This window comes from Channa argus, chromosome 24 (assembly GCF_033026475.1).
Source record: "Channa argus isolate prfri chromosome 24, Channa argus male v1.0, whole genome shotgun sequence".
In the NCBI taxonomy this organism is placed as follows: domain Eukaryota; kingdom Metazoa; phylum Chordata; class Actinopteri; order Anabantiformes; family Channidae; genus Channa; species Channa argus.
The window spans coordinates 785,348-803,212 of record NC_090220.1 but is presented as its reverse complement, the minus strand read 5'-3'; the positions used below and the strand labels follow the sequence as shown (position 1 = coordinate 803,212).

Here is a 17,865-nt window from a genome sequence, read left to right as displayed (position 1 = left end):
ATTAGCAAAGTCATGCAGCATTCTTTTAAGAGTGTCAACTTTCAGCCACAATACACACAGCTTAAAAAAAAAAAAAAGAGCTGTGAAAGGAAATCTTCAAGTAACATTGCAGCAGCAGTCCCCTCTGAATCAACAGTTTGAGTTATTTTCTGGTCCAATATGACCAATTATTGAAGAGAAATACCTGCTGTGAGGAAACCTCCTTAAATACATGTATAAAATCAAGTTCTCAGGGCACAAATGGAAAACAAGATAATTCTAGTATTTGTAAGTCTAGTATTATCTGTTAACTTCTGTGATGGTTTTCTGATAATCCAACAATCTTAACCTAGAGCTGATAGGCTAAATTACAAATAGCTATATTTTGAGACACCTCATCCACACAAACACATGCACAAATGGTATGTTTTAAAACACATGCATTCTGGTGCACTGATGCATAAAGTTGAGCTGAAACAACAACTTGAAGAAGTTGAACTAAATCATGAACAATAAAGTTCAATGAGAGTCAACAGCTACAAAACACCAGACGCATCAGAAATACAGTAAACTGAAAATATGACTGTTATAGCTGCTTAAACACAAATGCAATTCAAAATAACATTTGTGTTTAATTTAGGATTCTAAAAATAATCCTAAATTCTTTATATTTTGTCATTCCTTAACCTAAATCTTCACATATGTAAATATAACGCATTGGGTGAGTGTGTAAATAAACATATCTACCATAAGCTGGATAAGTGTTCACCTATTAAAACAGAGGTTAATCCAGAGCAAGACAGGTGTAATGGACATTTTCTGCTTGACCATTATCTACTCCGTCTGTTTACGTGCAAACAACAAAGACACCAGCACAGCAGAGAGCGGAGTGCATTTCAACACTTTAACTTACTTTTTTTAATTAGTGCATAGCTCACATAACTGTACGTCTGGTTGCAAAGACATGTTTTAGAAGTTGCCAATAGGTGTTTCTTTGAACATGATTTAGTGGTGCCTGACATTATCAACAAAATTATGTGAATAATTACATGCTGAAAATATTTATTAAAGAGCCAGATCAGACTTTAAGTGGCGAGTGGAAGATATGTCTCAAAGTGTTAAATTCTTCTCTCTTGGCTGAACCTAGGTCCAAGGCTCAAACTACACCTGATGTGGTACATTAAGTATTATAAGGGCAGATGTGATAAGGATCCTGTGAGTGTGACCTATTTTGAAAGTTTCACTTTACAATATTTAAGCACACATTTTCACAGCTTTTACCCAGTTTGTCACAAATAACTAACAGGTCTAATATTTTATAACTAGATAGTTCATAGATGGAAAGATAGATGGGGTGAGATTAAATTCAGCAATACACAGTTTATTTTTACTTTTTTCATTTTGTGAAAATGAATCAGTATGTGTTCATCTGATGCTGTGTATGTTGATTAACAAAGATGCCAAAAGCTTTTCTACAGGCACTGTATCCATTGCAGTTTGGGGATTTGTTTATCTTAAGTGCTTATAAATCAATATGAAATTTTGAATAAGAATCAGATATTATTTATATATTGAACTATACATGGGTAATAAAATAAGTAACCACAGATGCCAAAAACAACAGCAGTAGCACATTTAGGTTGGAAAAGACACAGTTTAAAAACTACTACAAGGCCTCCTTAAAAGTTCTTGATAAACCCATTTGTAAAGGTCTGTTGAAAGCTGACCAAAGGACATTAGCAATTATAAAATGGCCACCAACTTTAAAAGAAATTAGCCAAGAATGAAAAATTTATGCTGCAGTAATAATCATGGTATTGTCCTCAAAGTGTCAATGAAATGGGGGTTGGGCCTCCCCATGACCTGGGGTCAAACTACATGACATGCTGCAGCTTGTAGGATCTTCCAGTGAGCAAATGCATTGCTGTGTTTGTACTTGTGAAAGAGAAGAGATTTCCATGCTATTCTAATGTCAAAGTAACTTCCAGCAAAAAATACAAACATTTATGTTGAATAACTCAGCACACACTCATAATTAAACAACTGTAGAATTAATACCCCAGTTAAAAAGTGCGTAATGAGATAGTGAAGTCACTGTAACAATAAAGATGTAAAAGAAGAAGGAATGTTTTTAAACTTGGCAGAGCATCAGCCAAAGCGTTATCATGCCATAAATTAACCAATACATTTAAAGCAGTTGCAGCTAGTCAATATTTTTAGAAAGCACATAATACAACCTATGTGAGGTCCAGAGCTTGTTTATAATGGTTTACTTCATTTTAAACACAAGTTCTATCATTTGGCTTCTCCACAATTCTAAACTGCTGCCAAAACCAGATGTGCCTCTACACGCTATCCACATAAGAGACCAATCCATGTGACAAACTGGCGGCAGGCTTTGACAAGCCAAAGGGGATACTTACTTTGTCCCACACTTCCGTAATACAGTAAAACAAACTTTATCTCATTTTTTTCTCCAAATCTCTTTTTCTCTCTCTCATACACACTCACAAACATATTACTCTCCACCTTAAATGTTACACAGAAACTACCTTCAATGTACTTTTACCTTGAGTGGGATCAAGACCACTGTCCTTTTGTCCTTTCTTTCCCCCCTTCTTCCTCCCTTTCCTATCTTTCTTCTTGTTCTCCGTCATGCTGTCAGAACAAAGTAAATCCTCAGAAAAAAAGCAGGTAGTCCTTTTGGGAACGTGTGGCAAGTGGGCAACACCAGACTCTGAGCCTTTTAGAGCTTTCTCCTCCTATGTACTCTCACACCAATCAAGTGCACCATGGAGCGGGAGCGAGAGAGAGAGAGAGAGAGAGAGAGAGAGAGAGAGAGAGAGAGAGAGAGAGAGAGAGAGAGAGAGAGAGAGAGAGAGAGAGAGAGAGAGAGAGAGAGAGAGAGAGAGAGAGAGAGAGAGAGAGAGAGAGAGGAGACGTAGACAGGAGGGAAAGGGAGAGAGAGAGAGAAAGGGAGGGAGGGAGCAGTGCACAGAGAGAGAAAGGTAGAGAGTCACTACTTAATAAACTAGTGGAAAAATTAGACAGTACAGAGAGACGGAGAGAAAAAGAGGGAGGGAGTAGAGAAGGCATTTCCCAATTAACTCTTCCCTTATTGGATTTATTATTAAAGCAGAGCATTCCCGAGGCAACACAAAAGTCAGGAGATGGCCTGCCTGGGCCCATGGCCCCACTTGTAGTCATCTCTGCTTCCTCTGCCTTGGACGCATCTTAACTTTCTAATGACCCATACAGAAATGGAGTAAGATCAGTTAAGTTGTCCCCCTCTGCAGGGCTGAACCCTCCCAGATAACTCAGGTGGAGACCTACACTTACCAGGTTGACATTGGGGTCCCAAAACAATTCACATCTGCTTCAGATTTACTGAGCATTGATTCTGTGGATACTTGAAGCAGAGCAGTGCCAAATGTCAGATCACAATCTGTGGCAGACTACTCCCTGCAAAATTATACAAAATAATCTTTGGCTTCCTACGCTGATCCTCTTTCTCACCTCTTTTGTCAGTCAGCCCCTCTGTCAGTAGTAAAGGCAAGTTCTCGCATGTCTGTGGTCATATCTCACAGTCACTGTTAGCCAACTGTCATCAGTGTCCATGCAGCAATAGTGATTTAGAACCATTCATTCAAGCGTTTGAGTAACAAGTTATATCTATTTTTCCATTTCTTAAAAGTGATTGGGTATTTCACCTTTCCTTGTGTATCTGCTATGCATTTATACAGTTTTAAAGCGCAGTGGAAAATGGGCAAGGGGAGACAGATGAGATATAGGTAGGGCAAGACAGGCTTGGAAAGTACACGTATGACTCCAGAAGTGACAGGAAAAAGGTTGGCAATGAGCTCTCAGTCGGAATTTATAAGGATGGATATGGTGTAAAACAATAACTAAGACAAACATAATTTGGTCACAACACTGCAGCAAATCTGTTTATCATTATTTGAATTCAAAGTGTGACTACATGACAATAGCAGTATTATATAAAGATTCTATATCAGCCAATTTCATGCTGCCCAAACTGTACTGTCCTACTAAGGAGCAAAAAATGAAATAGTACATCAATGAAACCCGTTTCTAAAAAAAAGTTGTAGATGAGTCATCTGTGGGGCCCTCCCAGCATTTCCAATTCTCAGAGGACTCTTTGACTTCTCTTGGAAGCCACAGTCAGCAGCAGGGATTGGAAGGGGCAGCAGAAGGGTCAGGTCTTAACAGGTCAACACACTTAACAGCATAAACCTCATCTGTGGGAGATGAAGAGGTCAAACCGAAGCCACTGTTTTACATGCCAGTCAGGTTCAATATAGCACTTTCCTTACTTAAAAAACTGAATTGCTCTCTTCTCTGCTTTCCACCTCATTCCAGGGGTTATTCTCGATGATCTAAGCAGAGGTAACTGAGGACTGGCAAGAGCTACAGTGAGCTACAGAACAGCCCCTGCCACCCTACCACCTTATCTCCCCCCCAGTCTCAACACTCACTTCCATTCAACAAGATGGGACTTGTTGCCAATCCCATTTGTCTGTGGGTGGGCATGCCATTTACGTATGTCAGAAAGGTAAGCGAGTATCTGTGATGTCAACACAAAGAAACCAAGTTGCACTAAGCGTCATGCTACACATAACTGTACGAACACTGGGAGTAAATTAAGTTTGTTTCAAAGGCATATCAAGCAGTTGAGCAAAAATGAGGAAAAAAAATGGAAAACCCATGCGCACACAGGAGACACTGTGTGTGCATAGTGTACACTGTACACTAACAAAATTAGGCTAGGTATGAGGTTTTATTTATGTATTCTTGTTAATAACTCGTGGGGTACAACTAAAGTCTGAGTTGAACTCAGTTTTTCACAACCAAGACAAAAATATGGTTACGGACATGTACATACGTTTTTCTAGTCTCTGCTGTTTATTAGCAGTCATGGGCTGTCTTTGGATCAGGGTCTGGAGGTGGACTGGTACAGTGGGCTTATGTGACAGGAGCATGACGTGAAGATCCCCCTCCCCAAAGAAACTGAGCTAAACCCTAAAAGTTCTAACATGGATCCTTTGAATGCCCTACTCATAAATACTTTACAGGCCCCATCTCTGCCTGCCTCCTAATCCCTCCTTGCTGTTGGGGAGATGGCTTTTCTTGTATGATGGAGCTGAGCAGCTCCCAACAACAGCATACCTGCACATCATCACATTGATACTGCTCAACAGCACTTCTGCCCTTTCACGGACACAAGAATTTATCTTTTTAGACATAATGGCTTTAAGCAGCCATTAAGTTATGTTGTTTACATCTGTCTGCCCTTTAGACAAAAAAAAAAAAGTGTATATGGGTGTTGAGGGGCTTAAAGTAGGCTATACTGTGTGCTTTTAACTAACGTGTGTAGTCTTGATTCTCAAAGGTGAGGTGAGGGGGCAGGGAAGGTAAGAGGCACGATCTCTTGGAGAAACATCGACAAAAGAGTACAAATGACAATGATAGAAAAAAGCAGAGGGTTGGAAGCAGGTTAGACATTGGAGTTTAGATGCTAAACCGTATAAATGAGAGATGTGGAAATTAGTATAACATCCTCTTTATCAGTTGACAGAAAGTGGCTCTACTTGCTGATATTCACCTTTTAACAAGGCACCTGCTTTGTCACTTGACCACACAACAGTGTTGTAGGAACAACTCAGGTATGGGTTCATTTAAAAAAAAAAAAAAAAGCTGCTCATCCGGCTACAACCTGTTGTAGTGCAGACTGAGCAGAGGATGTTAAGCTTGTCTGAGCTTTTTGTATAATCTGGTGGATGATGTCTGCCTTTCTGCTTTCCGTGTGTAGTTATGTACACTTACTTTTACGTCTGTATTTATCATGTGTTAATAACAGGCAAAAATGAGACACATGCAGAGAGACTGACTGAAGACCTGTCAATGACAGGGTGGTGAAGCCCCCTTAAGGGGAAACATGACACAAATCAATGTCTGTGACATCTGGCCTGAGGAAGGGGATATTTTTTCAAGGTCAGCTTTGCCAAGGTCAACTGAGATTCCAAATGTGGGTGTTATTAATGGGTCTGCTCAGCAACAGCTGAGATCAGGATGACAGAAAGAGAGCAGATATTACCATTGCTGCCTCATTTACAACATGGAATAAGAAAATGTATGGACAAATTCAAATCAGGCATGATCGCTGACAGACAGCTGCTAGAATTCAAAGAGAAACAGCAAGCTGGAATTTAAGTGTTAAACAAGGAAGTGATTCTGGGTGGATTCAGCTGTTTGACGTTTCCGCAGAACATAGTTGTCACCATGGTAACCACAGTCTTAAGGGTAGCAACTAGAGTATGAGAGAGAGATGTGGTAGGGCGGAGTGAGGATGAGAGAGACACAAGAAAGGCTGCAAGCAAGAAAGTAATGGGAGGAAGAGTGGGAATAGCAGAAATATAGATGGGATAGGAGCGATGAAGTGAGACGGAGCAAACGTGAAAGAGAGTGAAACAAAGAAACACAGAGAGGTATCGAATGAGCAGCTGCAGTCTAGGCACTGTATCGCTCCATAAGAGAGATGTCCATGAGTAAGCCTGTGCCAAGCCTGCTGGGAAGCACTGCAGTAGCATCTCAGAGAGGGAAAGATGACATCAGCACAGAGGATGCTCAACTCTCAAGGCCACTGAGAAAATGAGATTTCAGCTCTTTAGCCTCTCACTTCGTTCAGTTCCCCAGCTCTGTTCCAGCATCCATCTGTCACTATTCAGCTTTCATGAGCACATCACTTCACCAGTGCTGCTCTTTGCTTTAGATGTGGCTCCACACTGGATAAAATGCGACTGATGTGTCTGATAACTGATTGATCTAATGGTAAGAGGCATCTCTCCCACTTATGGCCACACTGACTCATATTGTGACAGGTCTGTTTGGGACTGAGAGGAACAAGAGTTGAGCATAGCAACTCATCAGTCAATGGGGCATGATAGTGCAACAACAAGGCTAGTACCACGACAAACACACGCACGCACGCACACGCAGGCACTCCTGTTGCCAGATGCAATCTCCAATGCCTTCCAACTCTTACTGATAGTCCTCGGTATCTGGACGGCTGCCAGAACTGCACTGTGGATGACAGCCATATATTTGTGTCAGACCTACAATTAAGCTGAGCTTGATTTATTTTAGCTTAGTTTTTATGCTTGTTCTGCAGGCAGACAGACAGACACACCCACGCTGAGGTACAATTGTGAGCTTTTCCTTGTTTCATGACTGAAAATTGATGCCTTATCTTAGCAGCAGTGTGTGGTTATGTGTGTGTGAGAAAGTTTGTGTGTGTGTGTGTAAGGACACAGTGTAGTTAAATAAGAAGCTTTAGAAGATATCAGTGTCCACCGAACTTCCATTGTAGCCTAAGTACCAAACACTGTAGCAGTGTTAGTGATAACAATTTATATCAAAGATGACTTGCCACAGCTCCGATACCAAATAGCCTCTCAGTTGAATAATATAAGCTCAATGCTATGATAATGAAATAGCAGAAATATTTTTAATGACAGATGCTGTCTGAGCATGACTTTGATGATTCTCTTAAACAAAAGTCCATCTTTTTCCTAGCTCTGTTTCACTTTTGATTTTTCCTCTTTTTAAGTGTACTTATTTCTTTGACTCTCTGCCTCATTGTGTGTTCCTCCATGCCTGTCTCCCTCTCTCTTCTGTCTAAGGGAGAGATAAAAAGGGTTGTGTGACTGAGCAGATTGACTTGAAGATAGAGACTGGAAGAAGATCTCTTCCACCTCCTCATTCTTTTCTTTCTCTCCTGTTCCTCTAACCCAGGGAGACAAACAGTCTCCCACATGCTCTCACAGTTTATCAAACACACACCCACATAGAACCAGGTCTTCACGCAAACACATATGTGTGCTCTCACTAGATAGAACAGCACATACTCAATCTAAGTGTCCTCGGGCTGACAAAGTATACACAGTCACACTCAAATACAAACATACCCCCTCAAACACATGCATACACATACGCATACAAACACACAGGTGCATCCACATGTAAATAGAACAAGCACATGGGTCATTGATGCATTCAAAAATGGACCTATTTTCCACTCCTGCAGTACCTAATACAAACCATTTCCCTGTATAAAAACTTACCTCATTTACGCAATGGACTTTTAAGATGCCACGTCTGAATCATCGCATTACAAGTTTTTTTTTTCTTATTACGCACTTTTATATACACAATTTTGATTCTAAAACCAAGTGACTACGTTTTTGTACAGCTTGAATAAATAAGAATTTTCAACAGTGCAGCCTCGTTTCTTTTTCCCATATATACACCTTCCAACTTTTGAGCAAACACATGACTGCGCACTATACATAAACATTCAGGTTGTGGGTTTAAACATATCAATGAGAAGCATCATTCATGTGTCAATGAATCTATCAATTAGCTTTTCATACATGGTTAAAATCAACTGTAGAAATGTTAATTTACAAGAGGGAAAACATGACGGAAGGTTGTGCTCTTATCAGAACCCCCCCCTTTCAAAAACATACGTGCATCCGCTCTCTGCTTTGCATTCTTCGCATCACATCAAATTCCTTTTGCGCTCTGCACTTTATCTCCAGAATGTGCTTTTAGAGCAGCACAAACATGTCACAATGAGGACACCGAGTTTCACACACAATGAAACTTGCTTCTTGGTCAAATCATTTGCATTTCTGCTTTCGCCTCTCATGGCTGAGCTTGGGCTTATCAAGAGTCTTTCTTATCTTTTTGTTTGTTTTTCACCAATGTAGGCTTTTCCTGGAAAACAGGCCACTATGCATGTGTAAGCTTAGATCATGCTTTGGCGACATAAACCCAGATCAAGGCAGTCTCAAATTGAGCGAGATGATAAGTGGGCATGGGTGGCCCCAGTTGATGGTGCCAGGGTGGACTCACACTGCACTCTAGCAAGTAAGACATGGCTGACAGGAAGCCAGAACTGTTGTTGGGTCATCTTAGAGCAACAACAAGGCTGCAGAGGCCCTTCAAATTCTCCCTCACCCCTCCATAAGCAGTTAAATCCATCTCCAAGCACACTAGTGATGGACAACCCCGTTGCTAAGAAAGAGGTCAAAACTAGCTAAAGCTGTAATAGTTCTAAATAGGCAAGTATGAGCAGCTTAGTATTAGCAGCTTTAGCCTAAAATCTAATAGCTGAGTTTTCACCAAAAGAGTATTAATTGTTGCTCAAAAAGCCATGTAATAACGTAATACTATAACGTATTTGTGTGGATGAAGATGAAGTGCAAAGAAAGGGGAACACAGGTTAGTCTTAACTTGTTGAGTTCAAAGTCAAAGTCTAACAGTTGACCAATAGTTTATTGCAGTGAGTTTTGATACGACAAAAGCCATCTTTAGAATATATTTTCATTATAAAGTTGTTTTGTTATCTGGCCTACTTACAGTGGTTTCCTGGCCCATGTCATTTGCAGTATGATAACTGCCTGCCTGCAAGTATAATGTCCCGGAGACAACAAGCAAATGAAAAGAAACATGCCTAGACAATGCGTCACAAAGGCATACGTCCTTACCGATGTGATGGAGAGAAAGCAGAAAGGGGGCAACAGCGCTCACACTAAGGGGACTTTCTCTAACACTGATCTTACTGGCTTTTAAAAGTACAACAGATCTCTGTGAGGAATGTTGCTTTCTCATTTAGGGTAACCCCCCCCCGGAGTTTGGGGGTATCAATATCACAAGGGAGATATATTCCTCTTTTGTCTGCATTTGGTGCAGTGAGGTGATGGTTAGTGTGTTGGTCTGTGGGCCAGCTGGGACACATCTCAGTTCACTCGTGCACACACACACACACGCATGCAAACATATACACATACTGAAGCTTGCTCTCCGCAGCTCACTATCTTTCAACAACAAGCTGAGAGGAGACCAGACGGAAAGAGGTCCTATTTGTGCAGGAAGATAAATACACTTCTGCAGTCCTGTCCCCTCCAGATTAGAGCAACATTATAATGAGCAGGAGCACTGGTGGAAGGTCAGAAGAAAGCAAGGGTAAGGGATAGAGTAACAGCCTACTACCAAAAGACACACCCCCTCCCACATATACACGCCATCACAGCCACTCATTCTTTATATTTTATTATCAGAACTTTGTTTGGCCCCAATCATATGTCACACTGGGGAGCATTCACATGGTTCCCCGAAGCCCCAACCCCAATCCCCCAAGACTATCCCATCATCGTTCCAAATATATGTGGATTACAGGACTACTATTTAATATTTAGTAAATGTTTAAATTAGTAACAATATTTTGTCCATCGTACTGTATTTTACATGTGAATCCATCTTTCCCAAAATCATTCACTATGGAAAACCTCCAGGACTTTATGGAGTCACAGTTTCTATAAACACTTACAGCACGCAGCACTCACTGAGTATATAGTCATCTTATGGTACTAAAATGGGTCTAAATATCCACACAGTTACTGTAAATATTGGGGAGTTGTTTATCAAGATCTGTGAGTCAGCAGTGTCATAATCTTTAATCAGCTCCTCCTCTGTGTTACGTTCAGAATGGTACAACTCAATCACGAACAGCAGGATTAGGCAACTCATCTCCACTATGAATGCAATTTTTCCCTACAATTCTACTGAAACAAACCTCTGCCGCAAAGTACGAGACCCCTTCACTGTCAGGAAAGACATGATTTTGTCTTGGTCCACCTCCAAACACTGCTAACAAGCCATTCCATTCAGTTTAAAGTCTTTTCATGTTAAGACACACATCAATACACACCTACAACATACCTGAGAAACAAACCTTCTCTCAGGATATGTACTGTGTGTGTGGGGTGAACATGGCTGGACACGTCCCTTAACCACACCGGGAGGCGCCCAGCGGGAGTGCCGGCAGCCCCTCTTTTCAACACACGTTGAATGTGCGCACAAACACAGTTGCCCTTCCCATGGTCCTTTTGTTTCCTATCGCTTTGTTGTTGTTCCTGTCATGGACACTGTCAGCCGTCTCTGGACATTTATAACTGACATCTGTTTTACACTTTTAGACAAACACTTCAATATTTTTTTCACGACAGCATAAAAGTAACCATGTTTAAACCACAACACAAATGCAGTCAAGCTTCTAAAACTACACAACTTATGACTGACGCAGGAAAACATGCATATGCTTGCCGACGCAGAATTATAGCAAATGCACTTTACAGAAATTCAGACAATTACCCAAAGAATAACACACCCAAAGCAGTAGCAAGCAAATACACACAGCTGGGAAGAAATTCACTTAAAGTGTCTGCATTCACTATAAAACTCTCTTAAGAAGAACTCTGTCAACTTGATGCAAACAAAGACTAGTTTTAGTTTATGTGTGCAAGTTTGTAAAAGGGTTGTAAAACTGCTACTTTGAAATATTTAAGCAAACACGGTGCCAAGTACTATGCCAATCTCTGTCAATGCACCTTTTCCTGTGTTCGAAAAAAAAAAAAAACTTCAAAAACTTCATGGTCATGTCATGTTACCGTGACATGACCTAAAAACTGCAGAACGACTGTCACCATCAAATGCCATCAAATCATAGCGTAGCACAACATGCTCAAATCTTTAGATAAAACTAGATGAGGACACAGAACTGCTGCATGAGGAGATTGAAACCTGTAGCATGCCATTTAAAAATCCAGTAATAATGGAGTAATAATTAGCTGTACTAATTCTGCCAACCACTTTGGCACCCTTTGTTGGCTTTTCATGCTTACGAGTAATAAGACATTTTGACTTCCACCTTCCAGCCAAAACATGTTGTTATGTTTATTTGGAACATCATCACAAATTCATATTTTTCCAGTAATAAGTAATAGGCATTGCTTTCATGCTGTGTCTTTCAGGGTCATCAGCAGGCAGTTGCATATTGCCTGCAATGATGAACTCTGTGACTTTGCTCGAATTCATGTCCTCTATTAGGTCATTGTTTAGCAGTAGTACCAATATAATGCACATTTTGTTTAAATATGCAGGGATGTTGTGCTATAAATAAACTGAAGCTGAGGCTGACATTGAAGGCCTTAAGATGTTTACAAAAAACATCGACTGAAAATACCTGTTAAAAAAATACCTATAAACAAGTTTATGGAATATTTTGGAATGTGTTTTCTGCGGTACAACGCCCACAGCTAGTGAGATCAAGAAAAACAATGCAGAAATTCATACCCGCCAGCTTCACCCTCCTTGTTTGGACTGAGGGAGGGTGAAGGGAATAGCATGTTGCTTCTACTACAACATGCCAAAACAATGTTCATTAAATGTGAAACTAACCTTGTGTCAGTATGAGTCTGCCGAGAAAACAAGCACCACAAGCGGTTTGAAAAGAATTTACATGCCACAGTAACAAATTTAAAACTGGGGGGAGTCAAGCAGTTTAATCAAGTTTCAGATCATTGGAAAACAAGCTTACCATGGTTTTCCAGAGGTCTGCCATTTAGATGCATTGATCCAGAGCAGATTACCAAACTAAACAGGGTTAATAATGGAGCTGTCAATTAACATAAGGAAAGAGAAATGCATATTAAATGAAGTCAACAGCACTGATAATAATTATTGGCACCTTTTTTGTCTGAATTATTAATCAATCTGTTGGCCATGTATCTAGTATACTTTATATTTTTTACACTTTAGGGCAGAACAATGAAAAATCGAAACAATTCCGCAAATACAAGCCAAGAAAACGAAAAAAAAAAAAATTGTATATATGCATAATGCATGCTTAGATTTTATATTTGACAATTATGATGTCTGGCTTAACCGTAAAGAGAATGCCAACATAAACTTATTAAATATTTGTTTCAGATAGGACAAATGAAGCGGCTGCATTTCATTGCAAATAGAGTTTTTTTTTCACGGTTTCTCTATAGTGAATATTTTTAAGTTGCCACGTGCCATCTATTTTTCTCTATGTAGTAAAAACACAACTGCTCAGAGTCACTACTAGTGATCTTTTTGAACACGGTTCAACACTGTACACGATTGCATCTCCCTGATGGACACCATTACGATCAGTATAGTCAAAAGAGCATGTCTGCTTACACCTAACTGCAGTGTTAATAACTGGTGACTTTCCTCTGTGTACAAAGTAAAATCTAAATGGCAGAGCTTTCACAGTTGTTATCCTGTACATGTGCCCCACACTGTGTGGTGACTGGGTTTTACTGAGTGTTTTTGACACAACTCCAGCTACAGGGGCAAGAAGTTTAACAACTGCTGTGGCATTCCCACTGGACACGACCAGTTAACTTTTTACTGTTTCTCCTGCTTCCTGATCCTGATGATATACTGCCTCATTGTGGTGAAAGCCACATTCTTCAGTGGGTTGAACATTTCAAAGTCCCAACAGTTGGAAGAGCAGAGATGCAGGATTTAAACTGTAACCACAGAGGTTAAAGCCAAAATACTGTATTGCTTTTGTTACACTGCTGTCCTTTGCAGCAGGACATTTACTGTAGGTTCATTTTCACTAGACTACATGCAAAACTATGCCAATATATAAATGATTAAGAATTTTATGTTAACTCAGTTCTGCACCTGGCAAAATATTGTATCATTCCATTTTGATTACGACTTTAATGCGTAAAGTGAAACTGTTATTGTTCCTGCATGGGTAAATTTCTTTAATTTATCTGATGTTGAGACTAAATAATTTTATTTTTCCGGCCCTGCTGTGGTGACCCTGTTCAGGGTCCGCATGTTGATTTGGCACAGTTTTTTATGCCGGATGCCCTTCGGACGCAACCCTGCCCAATTTCTACCGGGCTTGGACCGGCACTGCACAGCTGGGAAGGGGAATGGGCTGTTGGAGGTTCGGTGTCTTGCTCAGAGACACTTCGACATATAGCCAGGACCAGGGATCAATCCACTGACCCTGCGGTCCGTGGACGACCGCCTTTACCAACTGAGGTACAGCCTGCCCCTATGTTGAGACTAAACAATAAATGCTATAAATAATGTTTGATGCTCTACAACATCTATAAATATTTTTAGGCAGTCTTTACTCTTATCTAAAGGATGTAGCGATGATATCACATACAAATATCAAATGATCTGATGGCTACCACATATGATGTTACCACCAAACCCATAAAACTTTGTTGTGTGTCCTATCTGAAAATAGTAAAAGTCTCTACTAAATAGTTTTGCTTATCCAAAAGCAGCTTTCATTCCATTTTTTGAATTTAAGCCAGAGATTAACAGCGATTATTCATTGTGACACTAAGGACTAACTGTAAAAACTAATCTGCATTCCCTCCACCAGCAGCTGACCAAATCCTGCTCCACTGTCTGGTGGCTGATTTCAGCAGCAGTGATGTATCAGGGAATTTAAAAACAGGTTAACTATTACATAGAAAATACAGCCGCTTTTGTAATCATATAAAGAAGAAAATGGTGACTTTCAAAATTCACGTAAAACACGTGCTTCAGTTAAACATCTAGAGTAGAGTCAGACTCTCAGTGAAACATACAGATAAACCAACAAAATATGTGATACAAGAAAAAGCAAAGTTCCAAGTTCCAAGTTCACAAGTTAGCATAAATATACACATCTATCTATCTATCTATCTATCTATATATATATATATATATATATATGCTAACTTGTTTTTTTAACGCCTCTGTTGACGTTCCATTTTCAAACCATCCCTAGTGTACATTTAACATCAATTTCACATTTGTTCAAAGTCTCAGTGAGGCTATTTGCAGTTATGTGAATGATTTGATTAATTTGATGAGGGCTTTAACTGCATGGCATTGCAGACTTGTTCTCATAGTTCTTATCCAGCTGAACTTGGAGTAAGCCCATTATTCTCCACGAGCTCAGACATAATTCTGTATTACAGCGTGGAAATTTATAATCGTCGAAAGCATTGCTTTGGTGTGTGCAAAATGAAAGGCCATGGTAAACAGACATTTAAAACTGCTGAAACTGTCACAGTAGAGTCGTTTAACGGCTTGTGTAGCTCAAAACTGAAAAACCATATTTTAGTAAAGCAGAATTAGGAAGCCATAAGAACTTTGCTTTTCTTGTATCACAAACAGTGCTGTAGCATATTAAAGTGATTTATCATGAGAAGTGGATATGCTTAGCATAATCCAAGGTATTGCTAAGTCGTATAAATACACAACTTAGATTTGTTTCTCTTTTTTGTAACTCCTTTAGATATGTAATATTGAAAATGTCAATGCTCCCAATATTTGTTTTTGTAAAACACGAAGTATTGAACATTAAAAATAACATTGAAATGAGAATTAAGGAATACTACATTTAGAATCAAATGTCTTTCCTTGATTTTCACATTGTCAGCCTCCTGTGCTCATGATCTCACCTGTGACATTATCACATTATAGATAGCTTTGTCAGAGGTCTGCCAGAGACAAGCTGCTTAGACCTTTCAGGGCAGACATTTTGTGTAACTAATAACATTAATGATGGCTGCATTCCATTTAGCTGAGAATGAAGCGTTAGTGCTGGATTATAGTGCATTAAAAACATCAAAGCAACCACTGTCACCCATCAAGCACAACTGTGTTTGGTGAGTCAAACTGTACACATTGTTAATATAGTTTAGTTGAGCACAAATCAGTTCTTTTAACCACAATGTACTTCGCAACATGGGTCTGCATTATTATTTTCATCAGCTGTCAAGGGGGACTTTTCTGCCCTATTGTGGGATGGACAAGGACCTAAATGCAAACTAAGCCAGCACTAGCATGAGACTCGAAATGAATTCACTCTGATCCTCTCAGCCCTCCTTCTTTCTGCTCTGTTTTGCTGTTGTACTATCTGCCTATACTCCACCAGCTCTTTGGATATAAGTCATGATCATTATCCGAATAAATAAAAATGACTTACTTTTTAATAGTCAAGCAGAAATCCTTTAAATTCTCGGATTATTTTGAGCCTTGCACAAAATAAATTTGAAGCAACCAGTCCTGCACAGACGGCAGTGCTGTTCTGTGAGTCTGACTTTACAAAGTCAACAGCACATCTGCATTATAATGTAAGTTTGGGAGCATGTTTCTACTAAAAAACTATAAAATTTAAATATGCTGCTGGGGGTTAACAATCTTTTGACTGTGGAGAGCTTGGTCCACTTTACTGCGACAGTAGCACCAAGCAGGTGTTTTAATTTTAAAAAGTATATATTGTATGTACACCACCTGTCCCACACTGGCACCAACAGCAGACACATAAAGTCAGCAACTAGTAATTGAAGGACCAAGGCATTTGTAAATTTGTAGCACTTGGCAGACACCAGGACAAAGAGAGAAGGAGAGAGAATATGGTCTTAGCCAGAAACACAACCCAAACTGAATGATAATGTTATTTTTGTTCGCCGGACGTACAGGACAACTGCTTGCTAATACAAGTTTAAAAGCAATAAATTAAGGGCAACTAGATTTGCTTCAGACCCCTGGCTTATATTGTCATTCCAAAAAGCGTCATGAAAACCGATGGTGACTGGTGACTAGTGCTAAAACGACTTCTATAACAACATGAAAGTACATTTTTCTGGTCTATGTGCTCAGGACAAAAATGTCAATTCACAGTAAGTAAATGTAAACCATCTAGTATTAGGTTCTCTTATAACATAACATTAATATAAAGTTTTTTTTTTTTTTTTTAAATACCACTTACACTCTCAGTTAACCAGTAGCTGAAGAGGCAGGGTGGCCTATGCCAAAGTTCTTTACCAATAATGATGGTATGTATATTTTAAATGAATTAATTGTTTTTAACTTCATTCAAAAATCTAATGTTATTATGACAGCATTAACCAGCCTACTGTAATACTGCTCGCTGGCTTTAAATTATAGCTTTATCTCTAGCATCATGATGTTTAATGTGCTTGTTACTAAGTGGCAATCTTATGCTGACAAAATAGACAAATATAAGCAGTTAGTGCGGTATGATGGTGAAGGACGGATTAACTAACTGCACAGCTTTACAGTAGACTACATCCTCTTAACAATGTACACCATGTCTTCATCCTGATTATTCCAAGGCTGTATTAGATTCAGCAGTAGGCTGCACCCATAGCTAAGCACAATGGTACTGTACAGCATCTGCACTGGGTCTGAGTACTTGATTGCATACCAAATGTGGGTGAAATTATACTCTATTCCTAATGAACACATTACAGTAATTATACTATAACATGAAAATAGTTTTGAGAAGGGAATATTGCAATAAATTATAGTCTGTGTGTTTTAAGTCTAGTTGATAAAATAATGTTTCTGAAGCATGGATTGATGCAGTTTGAAAGGTCTGTTAAATGTAAAGCACTTCAAAGTAAATGCTGAGAACACAAAGTTGGAGCAACAGAGGATTTTAAATTTCTCACCCCTACATTAGTCATCTAACCTCGACAAACATGAACCATTCTTAAGAGATTCTCAGTGCTTTACAGAATAAATAAACCAACAGACGCCGTAGTGAACTATTATTCTAAAGGTATTCTGTTACAAAGTACTACTACAGAACAAATCTGTGGCAGACAGGTCACTAAAAAGAAGTCATTGTTTTCTGCTATGAATGTTCTATGAACTGTTATTTATGTTGCACAAGGCAAGTATACTTGATTATTTGCATCTTTATTGCAAACCCAAAAAGCTCACTTTGACCTGGACTGTAAAATTGAACTCTACTTTGTATTGTGGTCTGTCACTGCAGAGATGCATCTTTAGCAGCAGACACAAGAGACAGAGAGAATATGTTCAGTCTGTCATAATAATAGCTTTTCTTTCAGAAATGTGAAGTGCAAGACTGAGTAATTGTGGAAAAGTGCCGACAGGACAGGAAAATGAGCAGCCAATTACTGAAAATGGCCA

At 39.4% G+C, this 17,865-nt stretch overlaps 1 protein-coding gene across 5 annotated transcripts in view; it reads right to left on the bottom strand.

The window, feature by feature from the left end:
* nrg2a (neuregulin 2a) overlaps positions 1-17,865 on the bottom strand; it is a 64,576-nt gene that overhangs the window by 41,498 nt on the left and 5,213 nt on the right. The window contains exon 1 of one of the 5 annotated variants that reach the window (XM_067494460.1): positions 2,549-2,767. The exons of the other annotated variants lie outside the window; for them this stretch is intronic. Within the exon in view, the coding sequence (XP_067350561.1) occupies positions 2,549-2,636 (88 nt within the window). The 5' untranslated portion in view covers positions 2,637-2,767. Of the gene's footprint in view, positions 1-2,548; positions 2,768-17,865 lie in introns of those variants that run through there. 5 annotated transcript variants of the gene reach the window in all.